The sequence below is a fragment of the Oculina patagonica genome, chromosome 5 (genome assembly GCF_052425735.1).
Source record: "Oculina patagonica isolate OP01 chromosome 5, crgOcupat, whole genome shotgun sequence".
Lineage (NCBI taxonomy): Eukaryota > Metazoa > Cnidaria > Anthozoa > Scleractinia > Oculinidae > Oculina > Oculina patagonica.
In genome coordinates, this window is record NC_135762.1 from 17,608,518 (window position 1) to 17,624,475 (window position 15,958).

Consider the following 15,958-nt stretch of genomic DNA (forward strand, 5'->3'; position numbering starts at 1 on the left):
ATTTTTAACATTTCTAATGCATTTTTAATGTTTTTAACATATTTGTTTTGGCCAAATTGTTATGCACCTTACATTTTTGCAAAATAGAGTTTCTGCAAAATAAGTAACGATAAGTTAATTATATAAGGTATATATATTACTCACCTGATCCAAGGCCGCTTGTACAATTGATTCACTTTCACTGTCCAACGCTGAAGTTGCTTCATCTAGCAACAATATCCTGGGATCTTTAACAAGAGCTCGTGCAATGGCAATTCGCTGCTTCTGTCCTCCACTAAGCTGAGTTCCTCGCTCACCAACAAGAGTTTCATATCCCTGAGAAATTAGAAAGAACAATGACAACAATAATTATTAATTATTAGTGTGATGAACAAAAACCTAACAAAAAACTCACATTTATATTTCAAGGTTCGCCTTAAAGAGTTGTTAAAGTAATCATGTTCTAAGGTCAAGATGCAATTCCAATTTTTTTGGAATATGGAGTGTTAAAACAGCTCCAAGGTTGTATATGGCACCATGTTTATCAAGCAGTCAAACACAAAAATTAAATTCCACTCACTTGAGGAAGCCTCATGATAAAATCATGAGCATTAGCCTCTTTTGTTGCTCTTTCAATGTCTTCCTGTGTGATGCCATCTTTACCATACCGGATGTTCTCTGCTATTGTTGTGGCAAAAAGAACAGGCTCTTGACTCACAACACCAATATGTTGACGCAACCACTTCAAGTTGAGAGTACGAATGTCATGGCCATCAACAGTAACCTTCACACAAGAAGAGAAAAGGTACATGAACACTGTGTTAAGCAAGATTCAATACTTCGACATCAGAGCAATCAGCAATCGACAGCAGCAACAACATGTTTGAAAGTAATATTGTTAGTCCATTTGATGTATTTAGTGAAATGTGTTGAAATTTTATACAAGAATTAATCTTGCACTAAATCATTTAAATGACTGAATGAGGGTCTTACCTGGCCACTACTGGGATCATAAAATCTCTGCAGTAGCTTGACAACTGTACTTTTTCCACAGCCACTCTCACCAACCAATGCAACAGTCAGGCCACTGTCAACACTCAAGTTCAAACTGTTCAAAATCTGAGAGAAAGAGAAAGTAACATTTTCATTGAAAAAAAGGTTTTAATGTTTTAATTTCCAACAATATGTGACCTTCCACAGGAAAACATACACTAACCCTTTCTTGTTAAACAGGTAAAAACTGACTCCTAATGAACGGTTAACTAACGACTTTTCAAATTAAAGCGTTCTAATGACTTGGTGAACAAGTTAAACGCTTAAGCAAAAATTTCTTATGACTTGTTTAAAAGTCTCTAACGGGCAGACTTAACATTTCTAACGAGTGGGCTGGATGACACAATAAATGGCTTTACCAATTGAACTACATGTGTCAACAGCCTTACTAAAAAAATTGTTAAAAATATCTAACACCTTGTGTACTCAATCTAAAAGATGAATACCCATATTTTTGTCAAGTAAAATCATATTCCACACCAAGGTGCTACGACTGAACCTATTGTGCTTTAAGTATAAAATTGGACAACAAATGTTACATAGCCAGTCTAAGAACTAGTAACTAATAAAAACATTTCCAAGCAATAAAATTAATGTCATTAATTACTTACCGGTAACAAAAGTTCCAAGTTCACAGAGGTAAACAGTGCATTTGTAAAACATTCACAGAAAGATCTCGCTAACATCGAAAGCGAAATTCACTGCAGATGTAAAATAACTGTCGCATATTTTGGACTGTACTTAGATTAAAGATGAGCATTGCAAAGAATCAGTTTATCAAGTTCATTGTCAGCTGTAGCTGTTTGGGTTTCAATGCATTATTAAAATTTGGTTAAGGTCTTAAGATAAACTGTAATGTTTACTTGCTTGCCTCTGTGTTCTAATTTCTCCTCTGGACAAATGCAACGATTAAACAATTACAGAGCCATAATCTAACCATTATTATAATTTCCTAAGTGTGCAAAATGACTTTGAAGTTAATTATAACTGTTTTTTCTAAAGTTTCAAAGGACTTGGAAGGAAATCCTTAAAACTTATCCTGACGCTTTTAACATCCCGCAAGTAGATTCTAACGACTTTTCTTAACAAATCCATTGACCTGCATAAACATTTTTAATTGGTTTCTCTAACGCTTCAAACAGCAAGGTAAATTTTTCTAATGACCATCCTAACACTTCTAATGGTTTGGACCAAAGTTGTTTTAATGATTATTTAATGGCTCACAGACGACTTCGGTCATTAAACGAAAAAGTGTTAGTGTACCTTTCCCTTGGAAGGTCACATATCAACACACTGTGGTGCAGCAGGGGCAACAGAAATCAGTCATATATACTTAACATGAACACAATGTACCTTTATGTCTGGTCTTGATGGATAGAAGAATTCAATGTTACTGAAGCTGATGTTTCCTTTGAATGAGCTGTCATCAAGCACTTCACCCTCAGTAGAACTGGAGTCAATTGGAGGGTCCTTACAAATTAAACAGAAACAAAATTAGAAAGCATACACTAAGTGACACCATTTTCTGTGGAATAAAGCAGCATGGATCAGAAACTGGAGTTCAATGATTCAGAAAGTATTCAGGCAAGTAATTCCAAAATTGACCAAGGCCAAGGCTGCTTATTACAAGAATGCCAGTCTGTGACAATAATTTCTTGCCACTGCATGAATCTGCAATTTCTTACTTTCAAGAAAACTTGAGCCATGGAAACTAACCTCTTTATAATTAAAAATACATTAATAATACATTACGTGTACTTATAATAATAAGGTTATACTTCAAATGTTCGCTTTATAAAAAGGAACCCATTGAAGAGCAGCTACTGACATCTTCAATCTCCAGTGAGTCATGTGTGCCAAGAACCAAATTAACCAGCTTTGAGAATATTACATCTATTCTGAAAGCTATTAGTTCTATAAATGCCACTACAAACTAATGCAGATAAAAACCAGACAAGTTGACTGATCTTCTGATCATGAACATATTAACATCAATAATATTAATCTTGGTTCTGCTTTTAAAACCTTTAAAAGTTAATTCTATTTACCCTGTCAATCACAAGGAACACTTGGTAAGCCGCCCCTTGGGCTGTTGCAATATCTGTAAAGGTTGGGCCAGCCTGACCCAGCTGCATAGCACCAAACATGACTGAAAAAAATACCTAGAGAAGAAAACAGCCACCAGATGATTACCATACATTTCAAGATGAGGCATAAAAAATTATCATACATGATTAACTACATGCAAAGTACAGGCCTGTCAACTGTGGAACAGTCAGATCTGAAAATTTCATACAAGATAAAATAGCCAGTTGGAATAAGGCAACAATACTACATGAAAAAGAAGGCTGACACTTTAAAATCAAGCATTTGGACTAATGTAAAATAATATAGATGTCAGGAATTCCCTGTCAATAACTATACAGATGTACCAGGGTCAAAATAATGTTTTACTTACAATAAGCAAGTCTCCACCATTCATTTCTCCTTCAATGATCAACTTTGCTCCATACCTACAGATCACGACAGATATAGAATTATAAATTGCAAACAATATTTATACTTTATATGATAATAATGATCAAAGTTTTAAATTATAAAAATCGAAAAATGAATTTTGCTGAACTATGCTATAAAATTATACAGCCTTTAAAGCACTCCAAGAACATTTTTGAACACCGTGATAATTATTTTGAGTGCTATGCAGCAAAAACTCTTTTTAATGCTATAAATTAACATACCAAAAGGCCAAAGCATAGCTGCCAAACATGATCACTTGGAAGAAGCCCATACCCAGTCCAGACATTAAACCCTTCTTTGTGCCAAAGTCTTTAGCATCTCCAAGGTGAGATGTATATCTGAAGGTAAGAAAGATGTTATTGTCTTAAACTAGTAGTAACCAGAAATTAGCGGACTGTGTTCGACCCAATTTAAAATAGATGTTGTGATTTTATTTTATCTTTGGTTTAAAAATTTTCAAACCAGTTTAATTTCAAAAGTGCTAAAGTATTCATGTAATTAGCTTGGCACTCTTTAAATGCAAATTCGCTTTCAACTTTAGCCTTTTCACAACCGCTTTTTATCACTTATTATCTAATGTAACCTTGATAATGGCGCAAGATGCACCGAAATGTCAGTTCTTATCATTTATATTTATTGTATCAGTTTAATTTCAGATTATGATAATTAAAATGAGTCAATGGAATATAAAAATCAAACTGGTTTAAACAATCTTAAACCAAACATAAAATCAAACCACAACAAAGATAGCACCAGGAAAAAGAAAGCCAGGCAATGGCAAAAGGCCCTTTAACTGGCAGCGCAAAAGGGACGAGTGAGAGAGGAAGCTCATAACAATACTTTTTGGTGGAGATTGAGTGATAATTAAGCCAAAAGAACAGTGCCATGATATGAGTGAATTTGACAGGAGAAATTGAAATTTATGTTTTATTAGAAGGGGTTTAGTAAACTGCAAAAAAATGTAGATTGCAGCAGTTCTTGATATTTTTCTTTGCATGTATGATATATTCCTATTTGTAATTTGGATTTTACAGAAGTCAATCAAATGACTGTGGAAACTGAACTCGCTCCTGGCACTTCCATGTGACATTCACAAAGCATAAACAAAGCCACAAATGCATGAGTAACTCAGTATAATAATCATTTCCTTCACTGTAAATGGAAGATAATTATATACTTTCATTCCATTTGAAATTCCACAAAGTACTTCAAATGTACCTGTAGGCATAATCGATAATTCATAACCATTCACGTTCATAACATGCATATGTTCAATATACAATGATTTCCTCGTCAAAACGTCTAAGATTTCTAAACACAGCAAGTGCGAATACCTCACAATTTCTTTCTTTTCTCCCCCAAAAGCTGCCACCGTTCTTATTGACGACAAAACTTCTTCTGCTATGCTTCCAGCCTTGGCATAAGCATCAAGCTCTTTGGTTGTCATTGAAGTCAACAGCTACAGTAACAATTCAACACTCTAATCAGATATGAGCTATTACTTATATTGGTACTGAATGCCAATGAGCAAAAAATATTTTTATCTTTACTTCAAAAACAATTTGCTTCAAAAATATAAAATAAAATTATTTAAAAACTTACATTATAATTTTTAGTTAGTAATATTTTATAGATTGTTTTATATTCTTAGTTTTGTACATTAATTCAGTACCGGTATATGCATTACATGTACATGACAATACCTTTTTTACACTTGAGTACAAGAAAAAAACACTCTGAATTCATTTTTAAAAAAAATTTAGGTGGAGTGTGCATTCAAGCCATTTAGTGGCCCATCAGGCCAGAGCTTACCCCAGTTTCTGTAGCATGAAGTGAGTCAGAGTATGTCTACTTCCCCCTTAGATGGGATGCTAGTCATCGCACGATTAAACCCCCAGCATTACATTTGCCAGTACTCATTTATAAACCAGCTGGGTGGAGAGAGAGGCACAACCCAATGCCCTGCAGACCAGGGCTCGAACCTGAACCACTCACTCCAGGAGTCAGGTGCACTAACCATAAGGCCATTGTGCCTCCAACAACAACAAAATATTAAGCAGGTGCAAAATTTGCAGATCTGTAAACACTTTGTACCACATGTCAAGTATATTAGTAAGTACACAGAGAAAAACCACATAATATTAGCACTGCAGTTGTAATTACCTTTCCCATTATTCCACCTGCGATAGCAATCAATGGGCTTATAGCTATTATGACAAGGGTAAGCTTCCATCCGTACACAAATCCCATGATAAAACCTACGATAACTAATGTGATAGACATGATGAACATGCCAATTTTTTGACCAATGCCATCATTCACTTTGTTGAGGTCTCTGTGGAGAAGAAGAAATGGAACTTCAATTGAAACATCAACTGATTTACCTGCAGCTAGAGTGATCAATCATTAGAAAACCCTGTTTTGTCTGTGGAATGCACTGACTTCAAACTGATCCAGATGAAAGGCTACTGATGTTTTCTTTGACATTTGCAATTTTGATTCATTTTTATTAGGCGGTGACAGACGCCTATATGTTGTGGCCCGTGGACGGGCAATGTTACGATTACTCCAACCGAGTAGCACTGGGAACTAGGCACTTTGTTGTTTACTCAGTTTCAGTACGCCATCTTTGATTGTCATGAGTACTGAATCAACTTTAAGAGCATCCATCGGCAAAACGCGTTTGACTTCTAACGTACAGTTAGACAGAGTTTTTGGTTCAGGGGAGAATGATGTACTGGATAATTGTGAGCTCGCTTAAAGAACTTTTTTACCGTTGTACGTGTATTCGAAGTCGGCATACGTGATGGCAGACTAAGTTGACTGATGTTGAATTTGACGAGTGACGGCCGATTAGTGTCATAACTTTTGAAACCTTTCCATAAGGGACACCGATGGCAGCAGTATCTTGATTAGATTGCAAAGGTGAGCTATCTGAAATCTTTGTTTGCTTTGACGTGCATTGTTGTCGATAATATTTAAGTTTAAGTTAATTTTCTTTTCTTTTCCCTTCGCGACTCGCCATCTTCATTTTACTGCTTTTGATAATATTTATTCGGGTGTTTATCTCAAGCCATTAAAAACAAAACAGTGACGGTATCCGTATTCCTATTTGTATGAGAAGCCAGAATTCAGAAAGAACTTCTACCCTATTGCTGATTTAGCTGATCTAAAATGTTTTGTTTGATAAGTTACATAAATGCATGGAAGTGATTCTAGTAAGCGGTGTTGACTTCATTACATTTCAGACCATTTCAATACGGAAATGTCACACAATCTTCAGTATTGACTAGGTGTGGAAATCAATCCTGGGCCTTTCTGTTGCTAAATGACGAAGTTCATAATGATTTAATGTATTTATCTTATCATACTGTAGGTTTGTGATGTATTGGAGATTCGTTTTGTAGTCAAGGCAAATAAAAATTAAAATGAATAAGAAAAATGCAATTTCTGGGATCATTGTAAAGCGTCACCGCCTGTGCATGCATGTATGCGTGCCGGTTATTTTTTATATTCAGAAGCTTCTTTCCAAGCGTACAAGGGGTAGTTCCTGATTTGACTCCTGATGGGTTTCTTAATTATTATTATAACTCAGAAAGTGTCAGCCATATTGAGGTAAATCAATACTTACTCAGTGAGTCGACTGTTAAGTTCTCCTGGATCAGTTGTGTCAAACCAACCAATGTCCTGTTTCAGGACAGATCTAAAAAAAGCCAAACGCATTTTCCTCACTTGCCGTGTGGCAGTAAGTGACCACAGTGCCATTTGACCATATGCGACAACCATGTTTCCAATAGCTAGATAAACATAGTACAATGCAAAGTCAGTCATCATTCCTTCAAGATCAATTTTTCCCTCTGCAAGTCTTTCAAAATCAATGAAGCTATTTATAAGATCTCCAAAGATAATGAACTGGAGAGGGACAGCTGCTCCATGGCCAATGGCCGATATAGTTCCAAGAACCATGAGTATAATGTCCCACTTGTCACTGAAACGAAACTGAACACAAAATGTTTATCATTAACTGCATTGTGTTGTTCCAGAAAATATCCATACCCCTCCCACGGAAGGTTTTTGGATTCATGAATCCCTCCCACCCCTCTGGAAATTCCACATAAGCCCCATACTTTCCTTTAAAAATTTTGGCTTTTGAGATCCCCACCCCTTTGGAATTTCCAATGACCTTCCATGGATGGGTATGGACATTTTCTTTAAATGCACATTATACAATCATGAACAATATATGAAACTTCTTTTAATTACTGGCCATGGTAGAGGGGTTTTTACAAGTGAAAAATTCTAGGGTATCAAGTTCCATACCAACATCCTCAGAACACATTTACATTTTGCAAATACACCGTACACTGTATGTACATGGTTTTTAAGATTTTCATTTTCATCCCACTTATGGCATGCTTGGACTGGATGACAAAAGTTATGCATCCTGCTAGACGTTGCAGTCTGCTACCAGAAGAATAATTTTGTACTGAAATATTTGAAACAAGTGGTTATTCATCCCTTACATGATACTGGTGTGAAAATAGGGGTGTGATGATTAATCAAATTTGCTTTGATGTTGTTCGTTGCATATGATTTAACATGTGCCTGAAGTAATACAGATAGAAGTTTCCTCTTTATCTGTGTTCACACCAGACAGAAACGTGAGTCTGATTAGGAATGAAACATGTTTCATTATGAAGTGTTCACATCAGGCAGTGCATTACGCAAATCATGGTTGAAACATGATTATTCTGAACATGATTGAAACAACCTGACGAGGTAGTTTTAATTATGATCAGACGAAACATGTTTAAAATGGCAGACATGCGGTTTAATGTAAAAACAGCTTTATACTTCATGTAGTGTCAACATGTGTCATGTGACATGTGTCATGTCTTTACAGTTCTTATAAGCTTCATGTAGTGAAATGTATCTACCCGCGCCGGTTGTCATTAGTTAATCATTTTTGAGTTATTTTTTCAAAAATAGCTCTTAGTCGGCATGATGTTCCGTGAATCAGTCAGTGGGTCAGTGAAGTATGTTTGTTTGTCAAACAATCAGATTTCAGGTACTATCGGAACCAATCAAATTGTAGTTTATAAAGGGGAAAGCAATCTGACACAGTTGTAGTCAGCAATTTCGTTCGAAGGAGGTGGAATCGGTGAGTTGTGATTTAACCCTGGATAAAAACGTTTTTCGTAATGCTCGCCTGCTTAAGTACAACGCACACGCCGTGAGGCCCAACACTAACTTGTTATTCGTCTTATTCGAGCGTACGTTTGGAGAGGCTAGCTTTCCTGACCGTAGTAAAAATAACATATAACATTTGCACAAAGCAGATTTGAAGAATAATGTTGTCATTACTTTTGCCGTCCGCTTTGCGTCAAGTTCGTTGGGAAATTGGAAAGTTTGTTATGAAGTTGCCAAATAGGTTGCGAGTTTGTGAATCAAATTGTGAGCTTCGATACAAAGTTCCCAACTTCGGCCCGAAATTAATAAAACCTTCTATAATTATGTTATCAAAAAGGGCTTTGCTACGCTATTAAACTGTTGGAAACAAATGTCATAAAAATAAAAAACTTTTATGTTCAGCGAGCCGTAAACATGTTGTCTCGAACAAATTAGTCTGTCGCGTCGCGTCGGTTTCGATTAAAATCAATTTTACATATGGGTAAACCATCCAGTTTCATCCGGTTTACAAACGCAGAAGACTTGAAATTGAGGACAGTGAAGATTGTGCCTCACAGAAATCGTTAAATATGTGTTTTCATACAAAAAAGTTGAAATTTGACCAAATTTCTACCTGCATAAAATTTATTTATCGGCAAATCACTTGCATGATCGCTGATGCGAAACGTTGTCTTGCACTTCAAGCTACTTCAACTTTTCTTGACAAGCTCTAAAATCTTCGAGTTCAGAAATCGCCATGACTTTCGAGCAACATGTCTTGTTTCTCCTCAACTACCAAAACTTCGAAAGTTCAGTCGGGCCGAAGTTGGGAACTTATCGAAGTTCGCAATTTGATTCGCAAACTTGCAACGTAATTGGCAACTTCATAACAAAGTTTCCAATTTCCCAACAAACTTCGCAAAGCGGGCGGCCAAAGTAAACTGAAATCAACTGCAAAACATCTCGTTCAAACATTTAATGAACCGGTACAAGTTTTAACTGTTAAAAGCAACTACGATCAATAGCAAAAACAAAACAAGAAGCTTGAGAAGCTTAAAATCGGGCGGTTAATAATTAACTATCTGTTTTGACTTGAAAGGCAAACACTCAGTTGGAGGTTTGCTTAAGTCACAGTCTGCATGAGCCGTATTAGTGTGTAGAACATAATATCTGGAATGTTTTCAAGATTGCATTATTACTTTACGACATAATGGTCTCAATTTATAAATATATTTCGCACAATACAAATAAACGATTGAACTAGACGACTAGAAAATATAACTTTAACACTTAGCAAAGTGCAGCCTTTTCGCAATACTTTACCTGAAGACCATTTTTCCAACGCTTTAGGTGGCTGATGCATTTCCGTATTTTCCAGCCCTTACACTTTGATGGAACAGTACTACAACTCTTTATCAGGTAACTACTATTGTCCAGAAAATGATCACAACTTGTTGACCAGTGATTAGGTATTTGCTTCATACCATTACTGTAATAGCAACTGATGAAGAATAGTAGTATTGACCCAAAGTATAGGGGCTGGCAAATGCTGAAAACGATTTCAGCCGCGTTTCAAGAAATCCAGAAAAGCTTAGAATTTGAAGTTAAAAATTGGTGGACGGACACCAAACAGTCCCCTGACAACCTGGAGTGCTTTTGCGAGGGGGTCAAATGTTTGGTGGGGTTTCCATTTTTTTCTTCAATCCCTTCTTTAAATCTCTTAAAATTTCATTCAATCTCAGGTAGAGCCCCACCTTAAGTTTTGTTCTTGTGAGAAAATAACAGAAGTCAAAGGTTGCGTGATATAACCAAACATATATTTTAATTCTCCCTCCCTTTCCCTCTCCTTAGCCTTTCACCCCCACCTGTCCCTCCCTTTCTTCTCCCATCCTCCCCCTCCCTCCCCTCTCCTACAGTCTTTTACTCCACCCTATCCCATCAAGCTTTTTACTCCAATTACCTCCACCCTCACCAGTGTTTTGGGGGAGGGAAGAGGTGACAGTTACCCAGTAGTCCGAGGTCTGCATATGTCACGCAGTTTCTGTGAACTCTAGAAGTCATCTTCTTTTTAACACACACGCCTAGGCAAGCTCCAGCTTAGGTTGGAAAATTTATATTGTGTTACAAATCTTCAACAAAATCAGCTCAAACCAGTTGAATGGCATAAAAAGGAAATTCATTTCACGTCAGAACAAAAAAAGAATAATGTGGAAAAATATATAAGCGTTAGGACCTGTTTACAAGCAGGTAGGGTAACCCTAGTGCTAGGGTTATCCTAGCAGGAGGGTTACCCTAGCGCTCCCACATTTCTTCTTTTTTTTCATTGACGTGTTTACAAGGCAGCTAGGGTTACCCTAGCGCCTTGGAAACGCTCTGCTAGGGATAACTCGCCTACCCGGGACAACTTTATTTTGGCTCCAAGAAGCTAAATATGTTTAAAAATACCGACAAAAACAGCGAATTGTGACCAAGAAACATCGTGTTCATTCACAATTTGTCGTGTTTTTGCACTGGAACGGAATTATTTTCGAATAACAGCTTCTTACGACAAAGTTTGTGGTAAAATGTTTGGCGCTGCATATGTGAGGTCATTCCATTACATAAGTATTTATAGTTTCTCCGTCAAAAGCGTTCCAACTATTTAAAAAATTGTTCTTGGGACGTTAATGGTCGTTAATGAGCTTGGAAATTGAAATATGATTTTACTGGAACAGATAAACAGTTTAAAACTGCGTAACTAAAATGAAAATCGGTTTTGGCGCTCAGATTATTACCCGTTACATGCTATATTTACAAGGTTAACTAAAGCGTAACCGGTGTAAGTTGACCCGGGTAGTAGGGTTACCCTATCTGCAAATTTTTGCTTGTAAACCCGGGCTATCTTCTAACCCTCTTGCTAGGGTAACCCTACCTGCTTGTTAACAGGCCCTTAAAGCTTTGACAAATCAGGGCTTTCAATAACATGGTTTTGGAAAGTCGGCGGCAGGGTACTTTTCGAGCAGCAAAGGCGCGAAGTCTGAGGGCATGCACCCCCCCCCCCCCAAAAAAAAAATGAAATTTAGATACTTGCAAATGCTATTTTCGGATTTTCGGCATTTTTCATTCAATTCAATGTTTGCATACACTTCCTGACCGTTTCAGTATCCTTTTTCTTGGTTTTTCCTTTGTACGCATACTAATCTGTGTCAAGCAATTAGAGAATAACGGAAATTTTGCCTTAATTTTGAATTCCTATATCAAGACCTTAGAGTATAAACCGCTAATTAAATAAAACACACTTGATGATAATATAACTCTCTAAGGTTATACACCTTGCAGTATTAACGTACTAACAAACTTGATAACAAACCCCATGTCGTACTATAAAGGATTTTTGCTGATCAACATAGAAAATAAGTTCACAATGGTTTGTTCCCAAAACGTTTTTTACTGTACAGAGGGTCTGTATACCGTATTGAAAAATTCAGAACGAACCGACATCTGCCCGCTACCATGATATCATGTTGAAAAATTAGCTCGTTCGAACCGTAGCAAAATCGTTAGAGACAGACAAGATACAGCCGTTTACTGGCAGTCTTAGAAAATCCTGAATCTCGTCAAAATGAGCCAAAATAAAGTTTTAAAATTCCCTTTATCAATATGGTTCTTATCTTTTTATTCAGTTCTATGAACTGCTTTTATGCAGTACTGTCCAACAAAAATTTCAATTTCCTTAAAGTTTCGGGACAAAAGGATATTGAGAAAATATTTCGTGCAGAATGTAATTTGATTAAGCGAATGTTTTCACGTCTATAAATACTTCAAGCAGTAATGAATGAAAAACGGTTTTGTTTTCATCAATGAGAACCACTTTCAAATGCATAAAAACTAACAATCAGATCAGAATACAATAATTATTAATGCCAGGTTTCACTATTATGTCTCAGCAAAGCCGTGAGATACTTTTTTTTTGCAAGTTCAAATGTATGCAAATATCGTGTGAAATGTAATTTGATTCCACTGTCTTGTTTCCCATGTTCATGAATGGTGAAAACAAACTCTTTCTTAAGAATGTTGTATTTTCATTAATAAAACCCATTGGCCTGTTTTGTTTTCCTGATCATGTTTGCCTGTGATTTTTACAAAACTGATGTGGTCTTTTTTTCGGAACTTTAAGTTGTGCAAAAATTCCTATTTTTGAACACGGATGTCCCTTCCAGAATTTCTCATCAAAAGATGTAGATTTCACCGCATTGCGTTTCACTGCAATACGACAATACGTTTACAATTCGACTCGGACATTTTAGACACGGATGTCTTGCAGTATTTTTGCGGCATTTTTCCATTATTTTATTTATTTTTTGTCAAAGTTTCGGGTAAAGAGAGCCGAAAGTAGATGGCCAAAGTTTGGCAAGTAGCCGGCTGTTTTGGCCGGCTGCCGGCCCTATTCAAGTTTCACTCGTATTCTGCCATGTCGCGTCATCCCTCTACGGGAAATAAATTTTCCCGATACCAAAACTAAACTCAAAACGCTTGAATGACGAGCCAAAAAATAATTCATTTCTCTATTGAAAGATCGGAATATCCGGAAAAAAACAGTACTACATGTACCTCCTCATCAATTAAAACTTTCTTCGCAAGAGTTACATAACAGTCAAGAATAAAATCTTAAAAACACAATTTCGAACTATTCAAAACCAGATTAACGTGCGTCACATGACAGGCAAAATGTTTTAGATGAATTTTGTATCAAAAATGAGACCAAGCAACCTTTTGAAACCGAAGACTTTAAAAGCCGTGACATTATGCATGCAGGCCGTGATAAAATTTAATTAAAATAAAATTCAATGGGCATATTCAAAGTTTTTATTTTGAAGTCATCTTTTCCATCGATAACTTTATTGATCTCGTAAAAAAATTTCATTCAAGTTCGCACCAATACTGTACATTGCCAATGTTTTGCTGACGTCTTGAGAAGTGTCTTACTAACGTCACTAACCAAATCTAAAATATATCCAAAACATGTTGTGCAAACATTCTACTCTTTGTGACATGCGACTTTGACGGCCAACTGTGCGGAAATGAAAATCGACACACCTACTGCTAAATAAAAAATACGGTTTTAAAGTGGAGTCTGCCTCAAAAAATGTACCGCCAGTTCACACCGCTATTTGTAGAAACCAGAAAAGCGTCTAGTTTCAAAGTTTGTCACAAAAACATTGCGTGACATGAATGACGTTACCTCTTATTTACAAAAATAGCTTCAACTTGTCAAAGCAACTACAGTTATTAGTACTTTGCTCCTTAAGCCTGGTTTTCATATGTCGGGAAAATCCCAGACGATCGGGGATTTCACTGTTTCCCGACCGTCCCAGACTTTGCCGACTAATGAAAACTCGAAATCGTAAATATCCCCGATCTTCTGGGATGGTCGGGGACAAATCTGGAGAATCGGGAGCGTTTCTATTTTCCCGACGGGTCCCAGATTTCTGCGATGGTCGGCGATCGTTCAAGATATATGAAAACTCCAATTCTTAGTGTCGGGGACGTCGGCGATAGTTTTAGCTCGTTACCAATCTTTTAATTGCTTAGCTCCAGTCTCTCACCGCCCCTCACAACTAAAAATGGCGTCTGTTATTGCCGATCAAGGCGACTCTGATCCCAGATTTTTCCCGATATACGGCAAAATCTGGGATGGTCGGGAAACTGTTAAATCCCCGATCATCTGGGATTTTGCCGACATATGAAAACCAGCCTTAAAGCTTTTTTCTCTGTCCTCCCGCCAAAGCAAAGAAGAGAACATGATTGCAGATTAGCCCAAAAGTCGACCCAAGGTACCTACAACGATTTACTGTCAAAACTGAAATGAAACCGATTGGCCCAGGCTATCCCGTCGTTTTTGGCCGACAGGAGACTATCATCTAGCATGCCCAAAGGGTAAATTATAAATCGGCCTCGCCCGATTAATAAGAGTGTGCCATTCCGTGACAATTTGATAACTCAATTAGTTCTTGTTTGTTGAACAGAATTAAGGTTTTGAATGAACAAAAATCTTTGTTGAACAGTTCTGACAGGAAACAAATACTCTAGGTGTACTGCGCTTTAAAGAACTTTTCCGAAGAAAGTAGTTTTTGATTTTATGCGTTTATTACTTTGTTTATTATAGTACTTTTCGTTCAATGTCTATATGGAAACGTGGCTTTTTCGAGAAAAACAAGGGTATCGTCTTACGTTCGTTTTTAAAAAACAAAGGTCTCATGTTACAAAAGTGAGAAAAACAATTACAATATCATGTTTCAGTGATTGGCAAAAAGCCAAAAGTATTCCGTAACAAACAAAAGTAACACGTTACGGTTGCTACAAAGCTAGCAACAAAATAACCGCTTAAACAGAATAAGAACGTGCCATTTTGTGACATAATATTTTTGATAATTGAATTAGTTTTTGTTTTTACGTATTAAATAAAACAGTTCTGATGTATCAAAATGCACGTAAAAGGTATTTTGTTTGCAAGCAAATATTGTGCAAAAAAGTGACTCCGTGGGCCGCCATACACAAACAGCTTAACCCCATGGCATAAACCATCCCAACAGGACAATAACCCAGTTTCACCCCAAGTCACACCATAAATTGAAAAAATAACTCCTGCATGCTTAGCGTGCCTATGTTTAGGATAGAGGGGGAAAGACACAGTATTTTTGTATCTTATTAAAAGTATTTTTTGTTGAATTCCATTGAATCTGAAAAGGCAACATACCGTAAAGTTCCGTGTATAAGCCGCACCCGTAGATAAGCCGCACCCCCGATTTGGAAGCTCAAATTTTGGAAAAAAAAATATACAGACCATAAAGTTTGAAGTTCAAGTGAAGTTCTATTGGTAAACTATCAAGGGCAAACAAGCACAGTTTCGAGACACTGACACGGTGGTCGTTGCAATGTTTAATATAAATTAAGTCTTACGAATGCTAAATTTCACTTGTCATACCTCCTTAATTTTTAGTTTGAGTTCACAATATCTTAAACTTGGATGCTCTCTTGATATCATTTTTTGAGATTATCACTTCTAAACACTCCTGAAACACTTGTAATTCGTTCGAATCGTTCGCGAATGATGAATGCTTAGTAGCCAAGCTCTGAATTGTAGAGAGGAGTCTGGGCATTAAAAACAAACATGGCGGCATTTCCTTCGGAAGAAACCACGTTTTTATTTCAAGATTCTTGGAAACTGCTACCCGCAACAGGATAAAAACTTCATGCA

General features: G+C 36.7%; 1 protein-coding gene across 1 annotated transcript in view; it reads right to left on the bottom strand.

Moving 5' to 3' along the window:
* LOC144653070 (ATP-dependent translocase ABCB1-like) overlaps positions 1–15,958 on the bottom strand; it is a 38,785-nt gene that overhangs the window by 13,800 nt on the left and 9,027 nt on the right. The window contains 10 exon segments of the mRNA XM_078512986.1: positions 145–315; positions 560–763; positions 973–1,098; positions 2,386–2,502; positions 3,081–3,194; positions 3,491–3,545; positions 3,774–3,890; positions 4,887–5,011; positions 5,716–5,887; positions 7,184–7,551. Coding sequence (XP_078369112.1) covers positions 145–315; positions 560–763; positions 973–1,098; positions 2,386–2,502; positions 3,081–3,194; positions 3,491–3,545; positions 3,774–3,890; positions 4,887–5,011; positions 5,716–5,887; positions 7,184–7,551 — 1,569 coding nt within the window.